This window comes from Saccopteryx leptura, chromosome 8, assembly GCF_036850995.1.
Source record: "Saccopteryx leptura isolate mSacLep1 chromosome 8, mSacLep1_pri_phased_curated, whole genome shotgun sequence".
Lineage (NCBI taxonomy): Eukaryota > Metazoa > Chordata > Mammalia > Chiroptera > Emballonuridae > Saccopteryx > Saccopteryx leptura.
In genome coordinates this window covers 52,443,092-52,466,327 of record NC_089510.1, presented here as the reverse complement: position 1 = coordinate 52,466,327, position 23,236 = coordinate 52,443,092, and the positions used below count along the sequence as shown (strand labels likewise).

Sequence of the window (23,236 nt, the reverse complement as noted above, 5' to 3'; positions counted from 1 at the left end):
TGGTGGGCAGAGCGTCGCCCCTGGTGGGCGTGCCGGGTGTATCCCGGTCGGGCACATGCGGGAGTCTGTCTGACTGTCTCTCCCCATTTCCAGCTTCAGAAAAAATAAATAAAAAAAAATAAAAAAAAAAAGATTCCCTTTTTTCTTTAAATTTTAGTGCGAGGAAGGGAGGTAGAGAGACAGACTCCTTAAGGCACCCCTACCAGGATCCAGCCAGGAAGCCCACAAGGGGGCAATGATCTGCCGATCTTGGGCCATTGCTTCTTTGCTCAGCAACAGTCATTTATTAGCACCCAAGGCAGAGGCCAAAGAGCCATCCTCAGCGCCCGAGGCCAACTTGCTCGAGCCACTGGAGCCATGGCTGCAGGAAGAAAAGAGAGAGAGAGAGGGGTGGAGAAGTAGATGGTTGCTTCTCCTGTGTGCCCTGACCAGGAATCAACCAAGGATGACGCTCTACTGCTGAGCCAACCAGCCAGGGCCAGATTTCTCATTTTCAAAAAGTGAGATAATATTCCCTACGTGACAGGATTGTGAAGATTAAAGTTTTAGAAAATTGACACAACAGCCTGACCAGGCAGTGGTACAGTAAATAGAGCATTGGCCTGGGATGCTAAGGACCAAGCTTTGAAACCCCAAGGTCTCCAGCTTGAGTGTGGGCTTATCTGGCTTGAGCATGGGGTCACTGGCTTGAGTGTGGGATCATAGACATGACCCCATGGTGGCTGGCTTGAGCCCAAAGGTCACTGGCTTGAAGTCTAAGGTTGTTGACTTGAGCCCAAAGGTTGCTGGCTTGAGTAAGGGGTTATTAGCTCAGCCGGAAACCCCCAGTCAAGAAACATACAAGAAAGCAATCAATGAGCAACTCAAGTGCCACAATGAGTTGATACTTCTTATCTCTCTCCCTTCTTAGCTGTCTGTCCCCGTCTGTCCCTCTCTTTCTCTCGCTTAAAAAAAAAAAAAAAGAGGCCCTGGTGGGTTGGCTCAGCGGTAGAGCGTCGGCCTGGCGTGCAGGGGACCCGGGTTCGATTCCCGGCCAGGGCACATAGGAGAAGCGCCCATTTGCTTCTCCACCCCCCCCTCCTTCCTCTCTGTCTCTCTCTTCCCCTCCTGCAGCCAAGGCTCCATTGGAGCAAAGATGGCCCGGGCGCTGGGGATGGCTCCTTGGCCTCTGCCCCAGGCGCTAGAGTGGCTCTGGTCGCAGCAGAGCGATGCCCCGGAGGGGCAGAGCATCGCCCCCTGGTGGGCAGAGCATCGTCCCTGGTGGGCGTGCTGGGTGGATCCCGGTCAGGCGCATGCGGGAGTCTGACTGACTGTCTCTCCCCGTTTCCAGCTTCAGGAAAAAAAAAAAAAAAAGAAAAAGACACAAGAATACTTCATAAAAATAAAGCAGTGTAATATTAATAAAGATTTCATATTTCCTGCATGAAATGTCATTCATTATAATATGTCAAATTTAATAAAAAGAACAAGTTCTGAAGATAATATAAATGATTAAGAAAAATTAAAGAATTAGGGGTTGGCCCTGGCCGGTTAGCTCAGTGGTAGAGCATCGGCCTGGCGTGCAGGAGTCCCGGGTTCGATTCCCGGCCAGGGCACACAGGAGAAGTGCCCATCTGCTTCTGCACCCCTCCCCCTCTCCTTCCTCTCTGTCTCTCTCTTCCCCTCCCACAGCCAAAGCTCCACTGGAGCAAAGTTGGCCTGGGCGCTGAGGATGGCTCTATGGCCTCTGCCTCAGGCACTAGAATGGCTCTGGTTGCAACAGAGCAACGCCCCCGATGGGCAGAGCATCGCCCCCTGGTGGGCATGCCGGGTGGATCCCTGTCGGGCGCACGCGGGAGTCTGTCTAACTGCCTCCCCGTTTCCAACTTCAGGAAAAAAAATATATAGGGCTCACTGAAACTAAAATTTTTAACATATCTTTACATAAAAGTCAAATGCACATATCCAAAATATTTCACTAGAGATTCCTTGTATTTGCAGTTCTGAATCTTCCTAATGTGCTTTCTATGCACACCAGAGAAACATGTTACTTACAAAGTTTGATGAAAAGGCCTTGCTTGCTCTAACATGTTTTAGCAAAGATTCTTGAGTGTGGGTAACTGGCATGGTTATCTCATCCCTCCCTACTATCCTGTGCCTCCTCTCTGTTTGGAAATATGAAAACTCATCTCCCTATCACCAGATACAAAACCTCCTCCCTCCTTAAGTCTCATATCTATTCCGTCAAGTCCTAGCAGTCTTCCTTCTCAGTGCTCGGCCCCCACGGTACCCCCCCAACTGCCATCATCCTGCATTACCTTCTGCCTGAGTAATGGAATCACCTCCCAACTCATTTCCTTGCTTCCGATCTTTCCACTCTGACAATCCATCCTATTTGTTACTGCTAAATTAATTATTCTAAAATCTTGCTTGTGCTGTTCCCTACTCTCAGAGACTTTCCCAATAATACAAAACCCTCCAGCTGGAATATAAGCAGAGTCTGGAAGCTGAATAATCAATCAGTCACCACAATATCTGGAAGTAATCTTTACTCCATGGGCAAATGACACGGGCCACTAAAGCCCAGCACAGGACAGGGTTAACATTAAGTTCACTGGGATCTATGTCTACTCATGAACAGGTAGGTCACAAAGCTAACAGAGGCTCAAATTAAAAGGGAGGCAAAAACTCAGATACTATTTTTATTTATTTAATTATGATCAATTATTAGAATTGATATGGGAAAGTGTTTCTTAAAAACAGGAGAGAACTACTTACCTGGTAAAGGCAGGCTGCTGTTCCAAGGAAAAATGCAATGATGTAATTAAAATCCTCACCATCACTCTGCATAAACAAAATAAAAAATTTTTTTCTCGTGAAAGCCCATTTTCAAAAACAACCCATTGAGATAGGATATGAAAACGTTTTATGCACAAATGGTCAAAATTTTCACAAAGTGGTATATAAAAATTCTCAAGAGTTCTACAAGGGAAACAGCAAATACACCCTAAGGTCCCAGGGGTGCGAGGCAGAGAGCCACCAGCGTTCCTCCCTGTTCTGGCCTGCCTGTCAGCTTCATTCTGCTTCAGCAAACATGAAAACCACGGGAAAGTTTCCATACAAAAGGCTCTCTTCTCTACTGAAAAGCCCAGCGGCCTAGAAAGTTAGTTTTGCTCACGAGGGTCATTACTTAATTCAAATAAATATTGTCAAATTTTATTTTATAGTAAGCACCTCACTGAATTGTCCAACACAGTAATTGGAAATGATTTAAACAAACAAAAAACAAAACATGAAAAGCTACTGCCCACTAGAGTGTGCTAAATCCCAATGAGAAAAGTCATAAATGCTGTGCTAGAAAAACAGCTACCCAGAGGAAAAACAGAGGTACATCATGCATAGATTATTTTTATTTTTTTGTATTTTTCCAAAGTGAGGAGCAGTGGGGGGGGGGGGGGCAGACAGACTCCCACATGCTCCTGACCAGGATCTGCCCAAATGGGATCCGCCTGACCAGGATCCACACAGCATGCCCACCAGGGGTGATGCTCCACTGTAGTAGGAGCCATTCTAGCGCCTGAGGCAGAGGCCACAGAGCCATCCTCAGCACCTGAGCCAACTTTGCTCCAATGGAGCCTTGGCTGCAGGAGGGGAAGAGAGAGACAGAGAGGAAGGAGAGGGGGAGGGGTGGAGAAGCAGATGGGCGCTTGTCCTGTGTGCCCTAGTTGGAAATCGAACCCGGGACATCTACATGCTGGGCTGACGCTCTATTACTGAGCCAACCGGCCAGGGCACATAGATTATTTTTAAAAGAAAACTAATAGAAACATGTAACAGTCCATGCTTTTTTAATCCTTTTTGATTCCTCTTAAATATATGTATTTATTACTTCTTTCAATGTTTTCATGAAGTGGAACTCAAAGCCTAGGCAGGAGCATAAATATGTGCCTTATTTTAGAAAAAATACCTTTAATATAATGAAAATTTCCACAAGACACGAGAGTATCCCCCATGACCATCTCTTCATAAAATAATAATATAAAGAGAAAAGTCCTTTCACTTGCCATTGGGTGACAAAAATGACTGCAAGGCAGAGGGAGAGTGGTTTATCCTAGAGAGGTGCTCTTAAAATAGGAACTGTAATCCATCTGGGATGCTTAGGGACAGTTCTACCCCAGGGGCTGAGAGGTCAACATAAAACCCTTCCACTTCAGTAATTCTAAGACTTTAAATACAGGGTGGAGCAAAAGTAGGTTTACAGTTGTGAGTACACGAACCACAGTTTATTCTTGTATTATTCTTCATTAATTATTATATTATTTTTGATATGAACAAATGTAAACCTACTTTTGCCCCACCCTATAAGTTCTGCTTGATTATCCTTTACTTTTAAAATGATTTTTTTCTGATTATAAAAATTTGTTCATTGTAGAGAATTTGGAAAATAGATTGTTACAAAAAATAAATTAATATAATCCATAATATTGCAAATCTGAGATAATTACTAACCAGTTTATATATTTTCTTCCAATATTTTCTGTATAAAAAGGTACACATTTTTAAAAATTGGAATCATACTTTATATAATGCCTTTTAGGACTGTATACATTGTATCATAACAATATAAACACTTTCTCAAGATCTTCCTCAACCACATGATTTGTTATGATTATATAACCTTTCATTATGGGGGATACACCATAATTTAATTACTGTTCTACAGTTAATTATTATTCCCTTAAATATACAATCTTACTTTCTACTCTCTTAATCGCCTTTGGAACCCTTAAGTGAAGAGCATGTTCTGGAGTCAGATCTGGGTTCAAATCTTTACTCAGTAGTTGTATGATGGAGACTATTTAACATCAATTTCCTTTTTGAAAATAAAAGTTGTAGGGATTAAATGAAAAAACATTTACGAGCACACAGTAACAGGCACACAGAAAGTTCTCAAAAACATTCAGTAACTTCATTTTCCCCTCAGGTCACTGTCTGCATCACTGGATAATTAGATTACCTTTCAGTATTGTTTAAGCCTCTAGTGTACTGGCCTTATCTTCTTAATTAGACCCTAACCTTTCTTCAAGGCAGAAAAGAAATCTTACTATTTGCATGACACTATGCACACAGCGGGAATCCAACAAATACATGCTAAATTGAGTTGAGCTTTGAAAAATAATTCTACTTGGTAAAGAGAAGACTGTCTATAAGTATATTCTTGCACTTAATGACTATCCCTAAAGCACTTATGGGCTAGTACTATGTTACTAGACCTGGGAAAGAAAACAAATCCATACCAACTCAAGAAACTCACTGTCTAATCAAGAAGGCAGATACATAGCCCTGGCCGGTTGGCTCAGCGGTAGAGCGTCGGCCTGGCATGCGGGGGACCCGGGTTCGATTCCCGGCCAGGGCACATAGGAGAAGCGCCCATTTGCTTCTCCACCCCCACCCCTCCTTCCTCTCTGTCTCTCTCTTCCCCTCCCGCAGCCAAGGCTCCATTGGAGCAAAGATGGCCCGGGCGCTGGGGATGGCTCCTTGGCCTCTGCCCCAGGCGCTAGAGTGGCTCTGGTCGTGGCAGAGCGACGCCCCGGAGGGGCAGAGCATCGCCCCCTGGTGGGCAGAGCGTCGCCCCTAGGTGGGCATGCCGGGTGGATCCCGGTCGGGCGCATGCGGGAGTCTGTCTGACTGTCTCTCCCCGTTTCCAGCTTCAGAAAAATACAAAAAAAGAAAAAAGAAAAAAAAAAGAAGGCAGATACATAAACCAACAATTCCCACCCAAATAATTGATGGTATAGATATATGTACAGGGTACTAAGAGAACCTTATGGAGACCCAGTTAATTTCTATCTGGGGGAAAAAAAAAGCGTCAGGGGCAGTTTGCCTGAGAAGCAAAGCATAACCTAGATCCTGAAGGATGAACTTGTGGACAAGGTGGACAATGTGGGAAGAGAATTTCAGGTAAAGGGAGGAGCACACGCAGTCTCAAACAGGGGAGAGGCTAGGACTGCAAAGTTTCTTTTTAGGCAAGATTTGAGTGGTGCCATTCACTAAATTGGGAATATAGGAGGAAAAGTAGATCTGAGAGCAGAAAAAACTGAGTTCATTCCGGATATGCTACTTTAGAGTTACTACTGGGACATCCAGATAATTATATTTAGAAGAAAAAGTCTGCTTCAGGAAAGAGTTTGACCTAGAGACCTAGTTAACAGTCATCTAGTCAAATAGCAGTAAGTAAAAGAAAAGCCTATTGCAACCGGGTGCCAGTCTTAACTCTTGACTGCCTTCTAGACTGGAGAGAAAAAGACACTATTAAGTATATGTATTTGGGGCCAACTGTGGAAATCTTAATAGAGATTTCATATTAGATAATACCTACCACATTAATCTTAACTTTCCTAAGTGTAATAAAGGTATTGTGATTATGTATGAGAATGTGCAAGTCCTTAAAACAGATATATTGAATAATTTTGTCATAATACCTACAATTTTATTTTCAAATGATTCACCAAAAAGAAAAAAGAGAGAGAGAGAGAATGGAAGGAAGTTGAGTAGGCATTCAGATGAATGTTAATTGTATTGTTCTTTAAACCTGAAATTTTGCATTTTTCAAAATAAAATGTTGTGTGGTAGGGGGAAGAGAATACAAATGAAAATATGCTATGTAGCCACTAAAAAGAATGTAATAGATCTCTATACTGATAGGAAACGACTGCCTACATATTGTTAGGTAGGAAAAGATGCACATCAGTATGAAGAGTATGTTGCCATTTATACTACAAATAATTTTAAATTAATACCTCTGTAAGTAAGTATGTATACAGTTCATATACCTACTGGCATATGAACATAATCTCTCTAGGATATACCAGTCACTGACTCCAGGGGGGAAGCGGGAAGAGAATTACTTACTGTTAAAATTACAGTCTTTAAAGGAGACTTGATTTGGGGTGATGAACACACAATATAATATACAGATAATGTACTATAGAATTGTACCTCTGAAACCTGTGTAATTCTATTAATCAATGTCACCACAATAAATCCAGTAAGAGTATATTAAAGAAATAAAGGGAATATTAAAGAAAAAATTATAGGCTTTGAAATTGTGTGTACGTTTTACTGTATATATATGCATGTGTAAGTGTGTGTGTGTATGTACATATGTTAACTTTTTTTTAAAGGACATTATGAAAATATCCAAGAAGATGTAGAGTTAGAGAAAAATAAAGCCAAGGACAGAACACTGGAGAAGCATTATTTAAAAAACAGGCAGAGGAAGAAAGTTTACCAAAAACACTCCACAAAAAACTGAGGGCTAAGAAGAAAAATAAAAAATAGGAAAAAAATTGTTTCATGAAAATGAAGAGATAAGAGAATATCAAGAAAAATAATGTTGAGCGCCCTCTAGTCTTAAAAAAAATAATGTAATATATGATTTATTAACTTCTAAGTTTTATAATAAGCATTATTTTTTAAATTAAACAAGTAATTTTATTTCTTTTTTTAAAATCTTATTTATTGATTTTACAGAGAGAGGATAGGGGAAAGAAGAAGTAGTCGCTTCACTCGAGCTGTTCATTGATTGCTTGTTGTGTATGTGCCTTGACTGGGCAAGCCTAGGGTTTTGAATCGGTGACCTCAGAGTTCCAGGTTGGCGCTCTATCCACTGCATCATCATAGGCCAGGCTAAACAAGTATTAAAGGAAAACTGATACCCTGGATTGTTGGCTCAGTGGTAGAGTGTCAGCCTGGTATGTAGATGTCCCAGGTTTGTTTCCCAGTCAGGGCACAAAGGAGAAGTGACCATCTGCTTCTCTACCCTTCCCCCTCTTGCTTCTCTCTCTCTCTTCCCCTCCTGCAGCCATGGATTGATTGGAGCAAGCTGGCCCCACGTACTGAGAAGAGCTTCATGGCCTCCGCCTCAGGTGCTAAGAATAGCTCAGTTGCTGAACAACAGAGCAATGCCCCAGATGGGCAGAGCATGCCCAGCAGAGAGCTTGCCAGGAGAATCTGGTTGAGGAGCAAGCAGGAGTCTGTCTCTGTCTCCCCTCCTATCACTTAATAAAAACAAAAAATAAATTAATTTTTATAAAATGGAAAACTGAACAGTATGTGAGACAAGGCAGAAAGGGCACTTAGGACAAGTAGCTGAACTATTTGTCAATCAGAATACTGGTGACCTTAATGGTGGGTGTTTCAAAGAATTTTGAAGGCAGAAAAGATCACAGGAGACTAAGAGAATATAAGCAAGGGAACAGAGACAACAAACATGGTCTGCTCCTTCAAAGAATTAGAAGGGAACATACATCAAAAGCTTTTGTTTGTTTTTTAAAGCTTGGCAGGCTGTAATGTGTTTATGGGCTGAGAGAAGAGGCAGCAGAGCAGAAGCAGGTAAGTGCAGGCAAGGGAGCAGTCAGAGGCTGGAGGGAGGCGGGCCGAAGCTCAGAGAGGGGACAGAAGTGCTGGTGGGACTGAGGAAAGGTAGCTGAGTAGGGTGGCATGGGAAAGGAGGGGCAGAAGTAAGGAGTTCAAACAAAAATTTTAAAAGTGTCACATTCACCTTTAGGGGATTCTAAGATACAAAAACATTGCTTTAAAAATTAATAAAGGAAAAATAAAAATTTTAAGGTGAAAATGAAGAGGTAGGGAGAGGCTTAATATACTAGCCACACAATGTAATAGGATGATTCTAAATGTTTGGAATAATTAGAACATACACACTTTTTAATCTTACATGAAAAGATATAAAATTATATAATAGATATGATTTATATACATGTATTAGATACATGTTTGTGTGTGTATACATATATGTATATAATATACAGAAAAAATGGGAGGATGATTTTATTTTCTTCTTTATATATTTTCCCCCAATTCTCAACCAATAGAAGGCATATTAAAATAGAAAGCATAGAAATATGGTGCCTGTGTCAAATCTTAAAATCTTTTTGAAAATACATTTGAATACAAATAAATAAAAAAAAAAGAAAGCATAGAAATATAAAAATATATTTTTATTTCTTTTGAAAGCAAACAAACACTGCATCTTAGCATAGATACCATACCACTAAATAAATCAAAAACTTCCATTGAGTTATATAATTTCTTTAACAAATCTATGGGAAAAACAGAACTCACGGAATAAAAGCAAGTTGATTACATCTGCTTGGTAGTAGTCATTAAAAATAATTTTAGAATCAGAGAGTCTTAGGACCTTTGTTCTGAAGAGGTCCTTAAGCCTATGTAGCCTAACCCTTCATCTTGCAGAACAGAAAATGAGATCGAAGAAGGTAAAGTAACCCATCCAAAGTCACAAAAGTAGTTAGTGGCAGATGGTACCAGATATCCTGACTTCCAGGCTAGCATTTCTACTGCTGTATCAAAACATTTAATTTTTTTTCTAATGCATCACATCCAAATTACTTCTAGGTTGGTATCAGCCTAATTAATATCATTGTTTCAAGGCTGATCCTTAAAGGAACACAGGTAATATAAACCCAAAGTGATAAAAGCTTATTATACATTCATGAGGTGCCAATTCACAAGAAACTTAACATCCCTAAACTCAGAACAAAGCTAACAAATGAGTGAAAAAAATCTAATTTACACATTACTGTGAACACCAAATCAAATTTAACAACTTAAAAAAAAATGTACTCATCCTAAACCTCTCAAGTCTTAACTTTAGACACCAAAGAAAAAACTCCAATGCTATATATTTTAATAAAACCCTTGTTATCACCTAAGAGGTGGTTATTAATCTAGAAGAAACAAACTTGTGCTGAATTTTAAAACAACATTAACAATATACAGGAATGTTAATTCATGGGGCTTCTCAAATTTAAATGTGCCTCAGGCACCAAGTTACATACCAGAAGATAAATGTGGCAATCATTTCTGGCATTCGGAAAAGTATTTAGTTCATGGCCTTAAAGAAGTAAACTTTAAATTGATATATTACTCACACTCAGAGAATACACTACATACTTAAGGCTAGATGGAGAAATATGATCCCCAACTAAATCCTTTGCTCTTAAATCAAGTATTAAAGAAATGCTGAGGCCACTTAATCTGAGTACTACTGGCTTTCTGCCCTTCTGTCACCATGACCTGAATGACTCCACTAAAGGTAACTTCAAAACAGATAAAGGTTTAAGTCCCATGTCCTAGAACTTGTGCTCAAGTCTAGAAAGCAAACCACTTCAAAAAGATTTACTTTTACTGACCAAAAATGATCTATCACAACTCCAAAGATACTGTATTCCTAACACAAAATACAATGAACCCGAGAGAAAACTAAGAGTGTGCCTTACATTCAATGGCTTTAGTGAGCACAAAAAGGGCATTTGATCCCATACAAGTTGTGAACAATGATAAACTACTAGACTCTAAAGAGGGAAAGTTAAAGGTGAGAGAGCTCTGGTCTCCAATTTTTGTATGTGTTTTCTTTCAGGTTAATTCAGACTGTAAAGGATATACTTGTTGAAATTAATCTAGTCTGCACCCCTAATCTTACCTGCTTCATACTCGCAAGCACAGTGCCCTTTGCATTCTGACCTTTCATTTCCTCCTTTTGTTTGCCTATTTTCAATTCCACCTTTTAGGACACAGAATCCTTAGAAGGTAGATACCTCCAACACTACATTGTATTCCCTTTTATTCTCATAACAACACAAGGAAAAATATTTCCAAGCACCAGTTACCAGAATATTTTCCTCACTACTGATGTAAAATCCCCAATAATTGGAGCAATGGAAATCTACTTTTGGTCCAGTGAATTTCCAAAAGCAATGATTCTTATTTAGGTGAAAAGATCATAATTTGTTGGAAACTCTTTTAAAATTGCCTATTGACAAACCACCCGTGACCTACATTACATCTCCCCCAACCCTGCACTCCTCTCTCTGAGCACCACTGGTTTAGAAACCTCAACTGCTGATGAGTGTGCTGATGAGTATCCCTGGTTTCCAGATAGCTAAAAATCCCGTATGGGCCAATTTATAGTTCCCTGCATCAAGAGAAACACTGTTGGAGTAAACTGAGTTTAGGACAACAATGAAACAGAAAGAATTCCATATCAAACATCAGTAAGACACATCTGCAAAGATACAAGCATCCAGAGAATACTCAAATCATAAATGACCTACTAATACACAAGACCACACTAACCTTTTCCCTACCCTTAATTTTCCGTAATTTACCCCATGCTTCATTCACACCCCACCACCACAATTTTAAGAAACTATGTTAAATAAAAAAACCTTCAATCTTCTAGGGAAACTGGATTCTAAGAGTCAGGAAGAAGCTACAAAAATGGAAAAAAGCTCAGGATCTCCTTACTCCTCACAGAAATATTTACCTTTCTTTACTCTGCCTGAAATTTTCATTACTTGAAAATCTACCTATTAAGTTGGTTTAACAAAAGTTGTCTTTTTTCTTTCTTACATAACAGATGCTAATAAATATTCATTTTCATTATTAAAAATCTGAATAATATATTCATATGGTTCAAAAATAAAAATAACATATATGAAGGTACATATTGTGAAAATTCTCATTTCCACTCTGCTTCCCATCTGTTCAGTTCCCATCACATGTATTAGTTTATCTTTCCAGTTTTCTTATGCAAATTAACACTTTGAGTAGTGAGTTTTTTCACGCTTGCTGACCCCCAGGAGTGAGTTGTTTTTTTTTTAAATGAAATTAATCCCAGTTACAGTTTTATTAACTTAAAATCATGTTTGTTTGAGAACCAATTTATAAAAACAAGAAGGACATACATTTGCCTTATTTTCTGTTGCCTTACACATTTTTAAAATAAAAATTTTTGTTACAGTCATACTCTGGATAGTCAGGAGGCACAAGGACGTACATGAACGTTCTGTACTACTCAAAGGGTTAATAATGTCAATTAAAATACATTGTTATTTTTCCAGGCCATCTCTACTGGCTTTCTCAAATTAATTCCTGTTTTCAGAGGGCACAAAATTGTACACCTGACCTTGAAACATGAATTAGATTCCTGAACCTATGCTTCATTCTGACTGGGGCTGTGAGGTCCCTCCCTACCTGGAGTGTGTGAATGGGAGGCCTCGGCCCCTCCATGGAAAGAGAAAGCCTGACCCACTGTTTCCCAGGAGCTGGTTGGGCACAACAGGCTCTATGTTCTTCACATGCTAAGCAGAGCCACGCCTAATGAAACATCAAAGCCTAGAAAATGCTCCTCCAGTTTGCTCTTTGTTTTAATACTGGTATGTGGTGTGTGTGTGTGTGTGTGTGTGTGTGTGTGTGTGTGTGTGTGTGTGTGTGAAGTTAACAACTTTTATCTTTAGAGCAGTTTTAGGTTTACAAAGACTTAAGCAGTAGAGCGATCATACACAGACTTTTATCTTTAGAGCAGTTTTAGGTTTACAAAGACTTAAGCAGTAGAGTGATCATACACCGGCACTTCCCCTGCTCAGTTCCCTGTTATTATTAACAGCTTGCCTTAATGTGGTACATTTGTTACACCTGATGAGCCAACAGTGACACTTTATTAGCTAAAGCCCATAGTTTATGTAAAGGTTCACTGTGTAAAACATTCTATTGGTTTTGAGAAATGTATAACGACTTCACTACCACCAAGTAACATAGGGATGGATAGTTTCACCGCCATAAAAATCCCATGCTCCTACTATTTATCCTTCCTCCTTCCTTCCTGGCAACCACTAATCTTTTAATTTATTGTCTATACAGTGTTGCCTCTTCCAGAATGTCATAGTTGGAACATGTAGCATGTAGTAGTTTTTCAGACTGGCTTCTTTTATTAAGCAATAATTATTTAAGATTTAGCCATATCTTTTTTGTGGCTTGTTAGCTCATTTCTTTTCATTACCAAATAATATTCCACAGTACAGATTGTCACTGTCTATCCATTCACCTTGTGAAGGATTTCTTAGTTGTTTCCAGTTTTTTTGAAATTATGAATAAAACTGAGATAAATATTCACCTGCAATGTTTTTGTATGGACATAAGATTTCTACTCATTTGGGTAAGTGTGCCAAGGAGCATAACTGCTGGATCATACAGTAAGGCTACGTTTAGCTCTGTGAGAAACAGCCAAACTGTCTTCTAACGTGACTGCCGTTTGCATTCCCACAGCAATGAATGAATGAATGAGAGTTCCCACTGTTCTATATCCTCATCAGTACTTGGTATTGTCCGTTTTTTGGATTTTGCCATTCTAATAGATGTTTAGTGATATTTTAATGTTTTAATTTACAATTCCTTAATGATATATGATGTAAGCATCTTTTCATATACTTTGGTGAGGTGTTTTAAACAGATACTTTTTTTGGCCTATTTTTAAATTGGGTTGTTTGCTTTCCTTTCCTTTTTTTTTTTAGATTTTTAAAATTTATTGATTGGTTTTTAGAGAGAAGGAAGAGAGAGAAGGGGGGAGAGACAGAGAGAAGGAAGATGGGGAGAGAGATAGAAGGAAAGAGAGAGAGAGGGAGAAGCATCAACTCATAGTAGTTGCTTCCTGTATGTGCCTTGACTGGGCAAGCCCAGGGACTCAAACAGGCAACCTCAGCGCTCCTGGTCAAAGCACTGGGCCAACACAGGTCAGGCAGGTTGTTTGCTTTCTTGAGTTTTAAGAGTTCTTTGTATGTTTTCGATGTAAGATTTCTGTGGCTTATCTATTCATTCTCTTAATGTCCTTCCTAGAGCAGAAGTTTTTCAATTAAGTCTAACCAATTTTTCTGTCGTGGAATTTTCTATGGGTGTTGTATCTAAAAATTCATCAACAAACTCAAGGTTGTCTAGGTTTTCTATGATCTTTTACAACTTCATAGTTTTGTGTTTTACATCTAGGTGTGTGATCCATTTTGAGTTAAACTTTTTTCCTAAGATTTTATTTATTGATTTCAGAGAGAGGAGAGAGAGAAAGGCATGGGGAGGAGTAGGAAACATCAACTCATAGCTGCCTCTCGTATGTGCCTTGACCAGGCACGCTGGGGTTTTGAACAGGCAACCTCAGCATTCCAGGTCGATTATTCACCTCAGCTAACATCATATTTGATGAGAAACTAGATGCTTTTTCCCTAAGATTGGGCCACAAGACAAGAACGCCACCTCTCACCATTCCTATTCAGCACTGTATTAGAAAACCTAAGAAATTTCAGAGCTACCAGTCAGTTACAGGTAAATAACTGTACAGTGGATAAAACCTCAGCTTTATCCACTGTGCCACCACAGGTCAGGTAGGTTAAACCTTTTTTTTTTTTTTTTTTGTATTTTTCTGAAGCTGGAAACGGGGAGAGACAGTCAGACAGACTCCCGCATGCGCCTGACCGGGATCCACCCGGCACGCCCACCAGGGGCGATGCTCTTGCCCACCAGGGGGCGATGCTCTGCCCCTCCGGGGCGTCGCTCTGCCGTGACCAGAGCCACTCTAGCGCCTGGGGCAGAGGCCAAGGAGCCATCCCCAGCGCCCGGGCCATCTTTGCTCCAATGGAGCCTTGGCTGCGGGAGGGGAAGAGAGAGACAGGGAGGAAGGAGGGAGGGGGGTGGAGAAGCAAATGGGCATTTCTCCTATGTGCCCTGGCCGGGAACCGAACCCGGGTCCCCCGCATGCCAGGCTGATGCTCTACCGCTGAGCCAACCGGCCAGGGCCGGTTAAACCTTTTTTTAATCTTGTCTATATTCATGTTTTTGTATGTGGATGCTGGGCTCTTCCAGCACCACCTGTTGAAAAGAACATCCTTTCTCTGCTGAATTGCTTTTGCTCCTTTGTCAAAGATCAGTTGTCTGTATCTGTAGGGTACATTTCTGGGATCTCTACTCTATTCCACTGATGTATTTGTTTATTGTTTTGCCAATACCACAATACCTCAGTTATTATAGCTTAATAGTAAGTCTTTAAGTTGGGTAGTATGTCCTCTCTTTTTTTCAGTACTATATTGGCTATTCTTGTGTTCTACCTCTCCATATAAATTCTGGAATCACTTTGTCAATAGCCACAAAATTAACTTGCTGAAATTTTGATTGGAACTGTGTTGAATCTAGAGGTCAATTTGAGAACCAACATCTTAATAATATTGAATCTTCCAATCTATGAACACAGAATATCAATATCAATCTATTTAGAGCTTCTTTGACTTCTTTTATCAGAGTTTTATAGTTTTCCTCATCTATATTTTATATATATTTCATTAGATTTATTCTTAAGTGCTTCAATTTTGGGAGTGCCAATATAAATATTACTTTAATTTCAAATTTCAATTGTTTCTTGCTGATATATAGGAAAGCAATTGACTTCTAGATGTTAACTTTGGATCCTATAACCTTGCTAATAATCACTTATGAGTTCTAGTTGATCCTTTGGTATTTTCTATGTAGACAATCATACCATCTGTGAATAAAGACAGTTGTATTTCTTCTGTCCCAATATCTATACCTTCTCTTTCTTGTCTTGTCTCACCCCATTAATTAGGTTTTCCAATACAATGCTGAATAGAAATGGTGAGAGGTGGCATCCTTGTCTTGTGGCCCAATCTTAGGGAAAAAGCATCTAGTTTCTCATCAAATATGTTAGCTGCAGGATTTCTGTACATGTTCTTTAACAAGTTGAGGAAGTTCTCCTTTATTCCTAGTTTCCTGTGAGTTCATGAATGGGTGTTGAATTTTGTCAAATGCTTTTTCTGTATCTACTGATGTGAACATATGATTTTTCTTTAGCCTACTGATGTGATGGATTACATTAACTGATTTTCTTTCTTTCTTTTTTTTTTTTTTTTTACCAATAATATTTTTTAATTGTGGCAAAAAGCACGAGATTTACCCTCATAACAAATTTTTAAGTTTATAGAATGCTATTGTTAACTATAGACATAATGGTGTCCAGTAGATCTCCAGAACTTTTTAATCTTGCAAATCTGAAACTCTGTGCCACTGACAGCAACTTCCCATCACGCTCCCCCCCACTCCAGCCCCTGGAAACCACTATTCTACTACTTTCTGTCTCTATGAGTTCAACTACTCTAAGTACCTTATTTAAGTGGAATCGTACAGTGTTTGTCCTTTTGTGACTGGCTTATTTAACTTAGCATCATATCCTTAAGGTTCACCCACGCTGTACCATATGTCAAAATTTCCTTTCTTCTTAAGGATGAATATTCCATTTTATGTATATACCACATTTTATCCTTTTATTTGTCGATGTGTAACCTTGCTGTTGTGAATAATTCTGCAATGAGCATTGGAGTGCAAATATCTCTTCCAGATCCTGATTCCATTTTAAATGGAATGTATTGGGGTGACACTGGTTAACATAATTTTACAGGTTTCAGCTACCCAATTGTAAAATACATCTATATACACCATAACGTGTGATCACCCCACCAAGTCAATTCTTTGTCCATCACCATTTTCAAATGTTGAACCAGCCTTACATACCTAGAATAAATCATTTGTTTATGGTATATAATTCTTTCTATACATCATTGGATTTAATTTGCTAATACTTTGAGGATTTTTGCATCAATGTCCATGAGTTATACTGGTTTATGATGTCTTTTTAAAATGTAAATAGTCTGAGAAATTTCTGAGCTACCAGTCAGTTACAGGTAAATCATAATTAGTTTAATCAGATTACAGGAATTACCTTGGAGATATTTCCATATTGCAGTTTGGTTCCAGACCACCACAACACAGTATCATAATAAAACCATTTGTGAAGGTCTTGCCTTCAACCTATAAATAATATCTGTTAAACTCAATAAAACAAGGTATGCCTGTATTGTTCTTCTGAAACCTAAAAACCAACTGTGATGAGGCAAAGATGCTACTGATCAGAGGAAGAACTGATACTCTTAAGAATCAAGACATGCATTAGGTATGGCAGCTCAAAAGTATTATTTCAACAATTTAGGCATTGTCATCTGAGTCAGGTATGGTAAGGTTCTGTGGATTTTCTGAAAGCTTTTCCCAAACCAGGGCTGCTCCTTCCCCTTGCCTGTTGATTTACTACAAACCACCAGAGAATTCTTTTAACCCGAACACTTTAACCTTAAGTACCACCTTCACAATTTATGCCAACTCTAAATGCTAATTATACCATTACTTATATACTAGATTTCATAAAGTTGACTTTTTAATTAAAATTTATTTTAAAAGAAAGTCTTATATCTCTATTAATAGAAACTAGTATCCCTGATCAAGCATAGATACTATTAATGTACATTAAATACATAATTCTTAAAATTAAACATGTTTACCCCTATATCATTTATAGTCATCTTCTATTTAACTATTTAGTGGTAAATGTACCCCATACTTTGAGAAATACTCATCAATCCACCCCTTCATCTTTATCTGATAAGCAATGAAACGGAGGACCTTAAAGTAAGGTGAGCTATTCAAGGCCACAGAGCTATTCAAGGCCAATCAGCAGCTCAACTAGAGGCAACGCTCTCTTTCTTCTACGAACAAGAATCAACTCTTCACACATCTACTGTTCTTTCCACTACGTGAAGTTTAAAAAAAAGAAAACAGTATCTTATGCATTAGTTTTTTCAGTCAGCAAATTGCCTTTTCTCTTTCAGGCAGGTTGACGGGCTCCAACCTGAACTCCTACTGGAACACAGCTGACGAGCTGGGGAACAAGGGCAAGGACACTGAGGGTCAACACCCAGCAGTCCTGTGACTAAACGGGAAAGGGGCTTTCCCTGCAGGCCCAGGAAGTGTGGGAAGGATTGGGAAGTCATGAGATGCTCCCCTCCACCCCCACTCAGGGGACAGCACCACTGCCTGGAACCCGTGATGTCCTCTGCTCTTGGCCTCACACAGCTGAGGACATTCAAAAGGTACTCAGGATGGTGCTCTCTGAGTGTTCTTCAAACTAACAGCAATTTTAAAGCAGAATACAAAGTGTGTTGAGTGGGTTTTTATGAGCTAAATGCTGATCACCCCCAAAGGAACTAACTGACAATGTGGAAGTGTCAAAAAGTCTTCATAGCCCTGGCCGGTTGGCTCAGTGGTAGAGTGTCGGCCTGGCGTGTAGAAGTCCCGAGTTTGATTCCCGGCCAGGGCACACAGGAGAAGTGTCCATCTGCTTCTCCACCCCTCCCCCTCTCCTCCTCTCAGTCTCTCTCTTCCCCTCCCACAGCCGAGGCTCCATTGGAGCAAAGTTGGCCCAGGCGCTGAGGATGGCTCTATGGCCTCTGCCTCAGGCGCTAGAGTGGCTCCGGTTGCAACAGAGCAACACCCCAGATGGGAAGAGCATCGCCCCCTGGTGGGCATGCCGGGTGGATCCCTGTCGGGCGCATGCGGGAGTCTGTCTGACTGCCTCCCCGTTTTCAGCTTCAGAAAAATACAAAAAAAAAAAAAAAGTCTTTACAGGAAGTGAGTATTAATAAGGGAAAGGAAAGTTGTACACTGTGAAATGTGCTAAATGTTAAGTTTCAAAAAGTTTACAAAAGGAATAAGAGAAAAAGTTAATATACTCTGGTAGCCACATTCTCTGAAAGAAACTCTACCAGAAAAACAAAATCAGGCCCTGGCCGGTTGGCTCAGCGGTAGAGCGTCGGCCTGGCGTGCGGGGGACCCGGGTTCGATTCCCGGCCAGGGCACATAGGAGAAGTGCCCATTTGCTTCTCCACCCCCACCCCCTCCTTCCTCTGTGTCTCTCTCTTCCCCTCCCGCAGCCAAGGCTCCATTGGAGCAAAGATGGCCCGGGCACTGGGGATGGCTCCTTGGCCTCTGCCCCAGGCACTGGAGTGGCTCTGGTCGCAGCAGAGCGACGCCCCGGAGGGGCAGAGCATCACCCCCTGGTGGGCAGAGCGTCGCCCCTGGTGGGCGTGCCGGGTGGATCCCGGTCGGGCGCATGCGGGAGTCTGTCTGACTGTCTCTTCCCGTTTCCAGCTTCAGAAAAATACAAAAAAAAAACAAGAAAAAAAAAAAACAAAATCACTGGCAGTATCTGAGAAAGTCAGTGGTTTCACAGATAGGCATGACATAAAAGGAAAAAGAGCAGGTAACTAAGTAGGAATACACACAGGTAGGACAAAGACCTGCCCACAAATGCCCCCATCTTTCTTCCACTCCTGTCTACTCAGGTCCCTCCAAGTCCAGCTCACCCCTCTTCCACAAAGCCCCCTTCTCCTGTCTTCCTTCTTCTGCTCTCTGTGTCCTTGGCACTTAGCAATTATTTGTGGGCTTCTTTGCCTCTTTTTTATTTATTTTTTGTATTTTTCCGAAGTTAGAAGCAGATAGGCAAACAGATTCCTGCATGCGCCCGACCGAAATCCACCTGACATGCCCACCAGGGGGCGATGCTCTGCCTATCTGGGGCGTTGCTCTGTTGCAGCCGGAGCCATTCTAGCGCCTGAGGCAGAGGCCATGGAGCCATCCTCAGTGCTCGGGCCAACCCTGCTCCAATGGAGCCTTGGCTGTGGGAGGGGAAGAGAGAGAGAGGAAGGAGAGGGGGAAGGGTAGAGAAGCAGATGGGCGCCTCTCCTGTGCGCCCTGACCAGAAATCGAACTGGGACTTCCACACGCCAGGCGGATGCTCTACTGCTGAGCCAACCAGCGAGGGCCTTCTTTGCCTCTTTAATTCAACTCTAGGCTCTGAGGCTGCAGGGCCCATGTCACACATATCTTAATGTCTCCAGATACCCATAAATAGTGCCCCCTGAAGAGTAGATAATAAATATGTGCTAATCGAGACAAAAAGGTCAACTAGAAATCAGTGCATTTGTGTGTGTGTGTGTGTTTTGAAATTAGTGTTTTCAGAGGAAAGGGAGACCAAGGCAGGTATAAAGAAGACAAAATCTGAGGATACAATATAAATTGTACCAATACTCAAATCAATCAATTCTGTAACAATCAGAATCAATAGACACAGTCACCTGAAATAGCAAAAATAGCACAGTACCTGCAGGAGACTTTCTATGGCATGAAAACCTCGAATTAAATTCAGAGCTCCACATAAAAGACTAAGGATAAATGCCACAACCCCTGACAGAGTTGCTGGTTCCAGTCGCTGGTGAGCTGGGAAACAAAAGAAATGGTTAGGAATGAACATCAATATCTCCTGTCAATACTTAAACTCATGTAAAATGAAATTCATTGCTCAATTTAAATGGCCAAACGCATATTAATCTGCATGAAATTATCTAACAATATATCTTAGTAAGTACATATTTTTTAACTGCAAAATGTCTAACAATCTGACAACCTCATTCCCCTGAACCCATTTTAACTTATTTTTCTCAACTTTTTTAACAAAGACAGCTAATTTGCATTTGGGATCTAGGCTGCTCAGGAGTGCTCCCACCTGGCAGTAAATCAGGAAAAAAAAACCTTACTGCCTACATATGTCTACAATTTGCAAGCAGTTGCAAAGATTTGCAAAGGTGACTTTGCTTGGAAATTCATTGCATAATTCCTACTTTTCCAGAAAATGCTTAGGAAACATTTTAAAGGACAAATATAGCTAGCTCATAAGCAAAGCTCTCCCTTATTTGGGTTCCAGGGCTATAAATACTAGAGGATGTAGATGAAAGCTCATCTATACAGTTGACCCTTGAACAACGATAGATTTGAATTGCACAGGTCCACTTACATGTGAATATTTTTCAATAAATACATCGAGTATTTCAAATGTATTTTCTCTCCCTTAAAATATACTGAGTAACATTTTTCTCTACCTTACTTTATTGTAAGAATACAGTATAACATACAAAATATGTGTTCATCTACTGTTTATGATTCCGGCAAGGTTTCCTGTCAAAAGTAGGCTTAGTAGTAGCTAAATTTTGGGGGGAGTCAAAAGTTATACATGGATTTCTGCCAGCATGAGGGTCGGCTCACTGTATTGTTCAAGGGTCGGTTGCAGTCACCAATCTGAACAGCACAATAAATGGAGTCTTACAGCTCTGAAGTTCCTGGTCTCTGAAGACTACTAAGATACAAATAACAGAACACTGGTTGAAGAAGTGGCCAGTGTATCTTTATAAACACATCGCCTTGTCTGTCAGGACGTCAGCAGCGTGAGACACTTTCTTATGAAACAGCTTCCCTTTATCATCATCTTGCATTTAACAGAATTAACAACAGAATCTAAGTGAACACTCAGAACTAAGTATATAACCATATAGACTTCAAAAAGGAGACAGATGGAAAAAGAAGACAACAGAACTAGATTTAGATCATTTTATTTAAATCACTCAAGTGTAAAAGCCCTAACAATGAAGTTAATGAGGTGGAACACTGATACAAGGAAGCGCTTAAATCTTTGTGACTTATATTCAGCCATTTCCGCAGAAAAGCTTACTTAAACAGTTCATAAAAATACAAAACACATATCATAAAAAAGCATTTATTCCTCAAGTTCATCAGAAAATGCTAATATGGGATAATATTTTCTTCAATTTCTTCTGTACCCATGTTACTGCTTGGTCTCTCAATTTCCTTGAGATTTTGATATAAAAACAAATTAAATGCCTTTGTAAAGTACTGATACCAAGTTTTATGTCAGTGGAGAAAAAAACTCACAATTTAAAAATCTATTCAACTGGTCTTCCAATTAGTCATTTTTTGCATCCCTCTTCCTTCCCTTCCCACAGCCCCTCCTCCAACTCCTCAGTAATAAGGGAAAACTGAACTCTAATTAAAAAAAGGAATCCTCAATATGGGCCTCAAGCATAAAACCACCTGACAACTGACTAGGATTATATAAATCACACTTCTGAAGTATAGAAAACAACTTTACCTTACCAAAAATCCAAATAATATTCTGTATTAGAACTAAAAACACCTTAGCCTTTCATGGTCAAGTAAGGTATAGCCATTCTTGAATGGGAAAACATTACCATTTTAATGTGTTGATCAATATTTATTTAAGAAATAAATAATATTCCTATATAAATTAAATATTTAAGTTCCTAACACTTGTCTCTTGGCCTTGGAGTACTCTCTATGTAATAATAATATACCATTTATAAATTATTTCAAAATGACCAGAAATATTTTTAAAGGCATGAAAGCAAATGACAAGCCTCCTTTAACAAGGACAAGGCATGCATTATGCTGAAGGACAGGCTGGAGCTGAGCTGTACCAAAGCACTGTGGGAAAGAAATTCTCAGAAGGACATTCCCTCCCATTCTGCCCCCTTCCCAAGAGTTGTGGGAATGGTTATCCAGAGAAAACTCAATCTGCATACAATATGAAGGCGAGGGTGACACTCCTTAAGGACAATTTCTCAGTTTTAACAAACTGAATGATATTAAATCACATTTTAATATATTATGTTTGTTTGTTTTTCTTCTTCAGTGAAACAGATTTTAGGTCCATTGTTATTCACAAATACTTCACAGTTCAATCTGGCACCATGATGGTCACTAGGAATAGCGTAGATTTGGAATAGTAACAAATAAGAGACAATGTAGGCAAAAAATTTGCTGAATCTAAACCATTGTCACTTGGTCAGCTTTTGTTTTATTTTGCTAATACTGTCTTCTGCTACAATGCCTTTTCTTTAATTAGTCTCCTTGGGCCCAATAGTGGCATTTTTGTAACAAAATTAATTTTTTCTCAAAATGTAACAATGATTAATAAAGAGTTTATAAAAGTTCCTAAAGAAGCAAGAATAAGCCCCCTTGGAACCAAAGGGATATTACTGATTATAGTGAATTAATATATTTATTCAGCAAATACTTTTGGGCACAATTCTGTGTAAGATGCTGTGCTTTAGACAGTATGAAAAACGAATTACACAACCTGCCCTCAAGGCACTTCTCATCTTTTAAAAAAAAGTGGACAGATAAGCATATGAAAGTAATAAGTATTCTAAACTAAAAGAGTTAAGGAATTCTGAGGAGCAAAGATAACTAGGGGGAAGGTGGTGACACAGGAATGGTGGAGAAATAATGAAGATCTTTGAAGACGGATAAAATTCAGACAGGTACAAATGAGAACTGCATTCCATGCAAAGAAAAGAACATGAGCATGAAAATGGAAATGAGAGAAGCAAATAACAGCATCTACTGCTGCTGCCGCCGCCACCTCTGTCACTCCTACTCACAGAGGCTACTCTCAACGTGCCAGGCAAGGTGTCCGGCACCAAGTGCTTTATATATACAATCTCATTTTATCCTTCCAAGAACCCAGTGAAGTAGACACTATAATTATACTTTTCTTTTCCAGACAGAAAAGTAAGGTTTAGGTAGATTAAATAATTTTCCCAAAGTAAGTAAATGAACCAAGATT

The 23,236-nt window shown here is 39.8% G+C and overlaps 1 protein-coding gene across 2 annotated transcripts in view; it reads right to left on the bottom strand.

Annotated features, from left to right (window-relative positions):
* The window catches only part of SEC22A (SEC22 homolog A, vesicle trafficking protein), a 65,268-nt gene that overhangs the window by 7,487 nt on the left and 34,545 nt on the right, over positions 1 to 23,236 (bottom strand). For both annotated transcript variants that reach the window (XR_010746844.1, XM_066347943.1), the window contains exons 5-6: positions 19,901 to 20,016; positions 2,758 to 2,823 (exon numbers count right to left, since the gene is read on the bottom strand). Coding sequence is in view for 1 of the 2 variants with exons in the window: in XM_066347943.1 (XP_066204040.1) it covers positions 2,758 to 2,823; positions 19,901 to 20,016 (182 nt within the window). In the remaining variant the exon portion in view is untranslated. The remainder of the gene's footprint in view (positions 1 to 2,757; positions 2,824 to 19,900; positions 20,017 to 23,236) is intronic.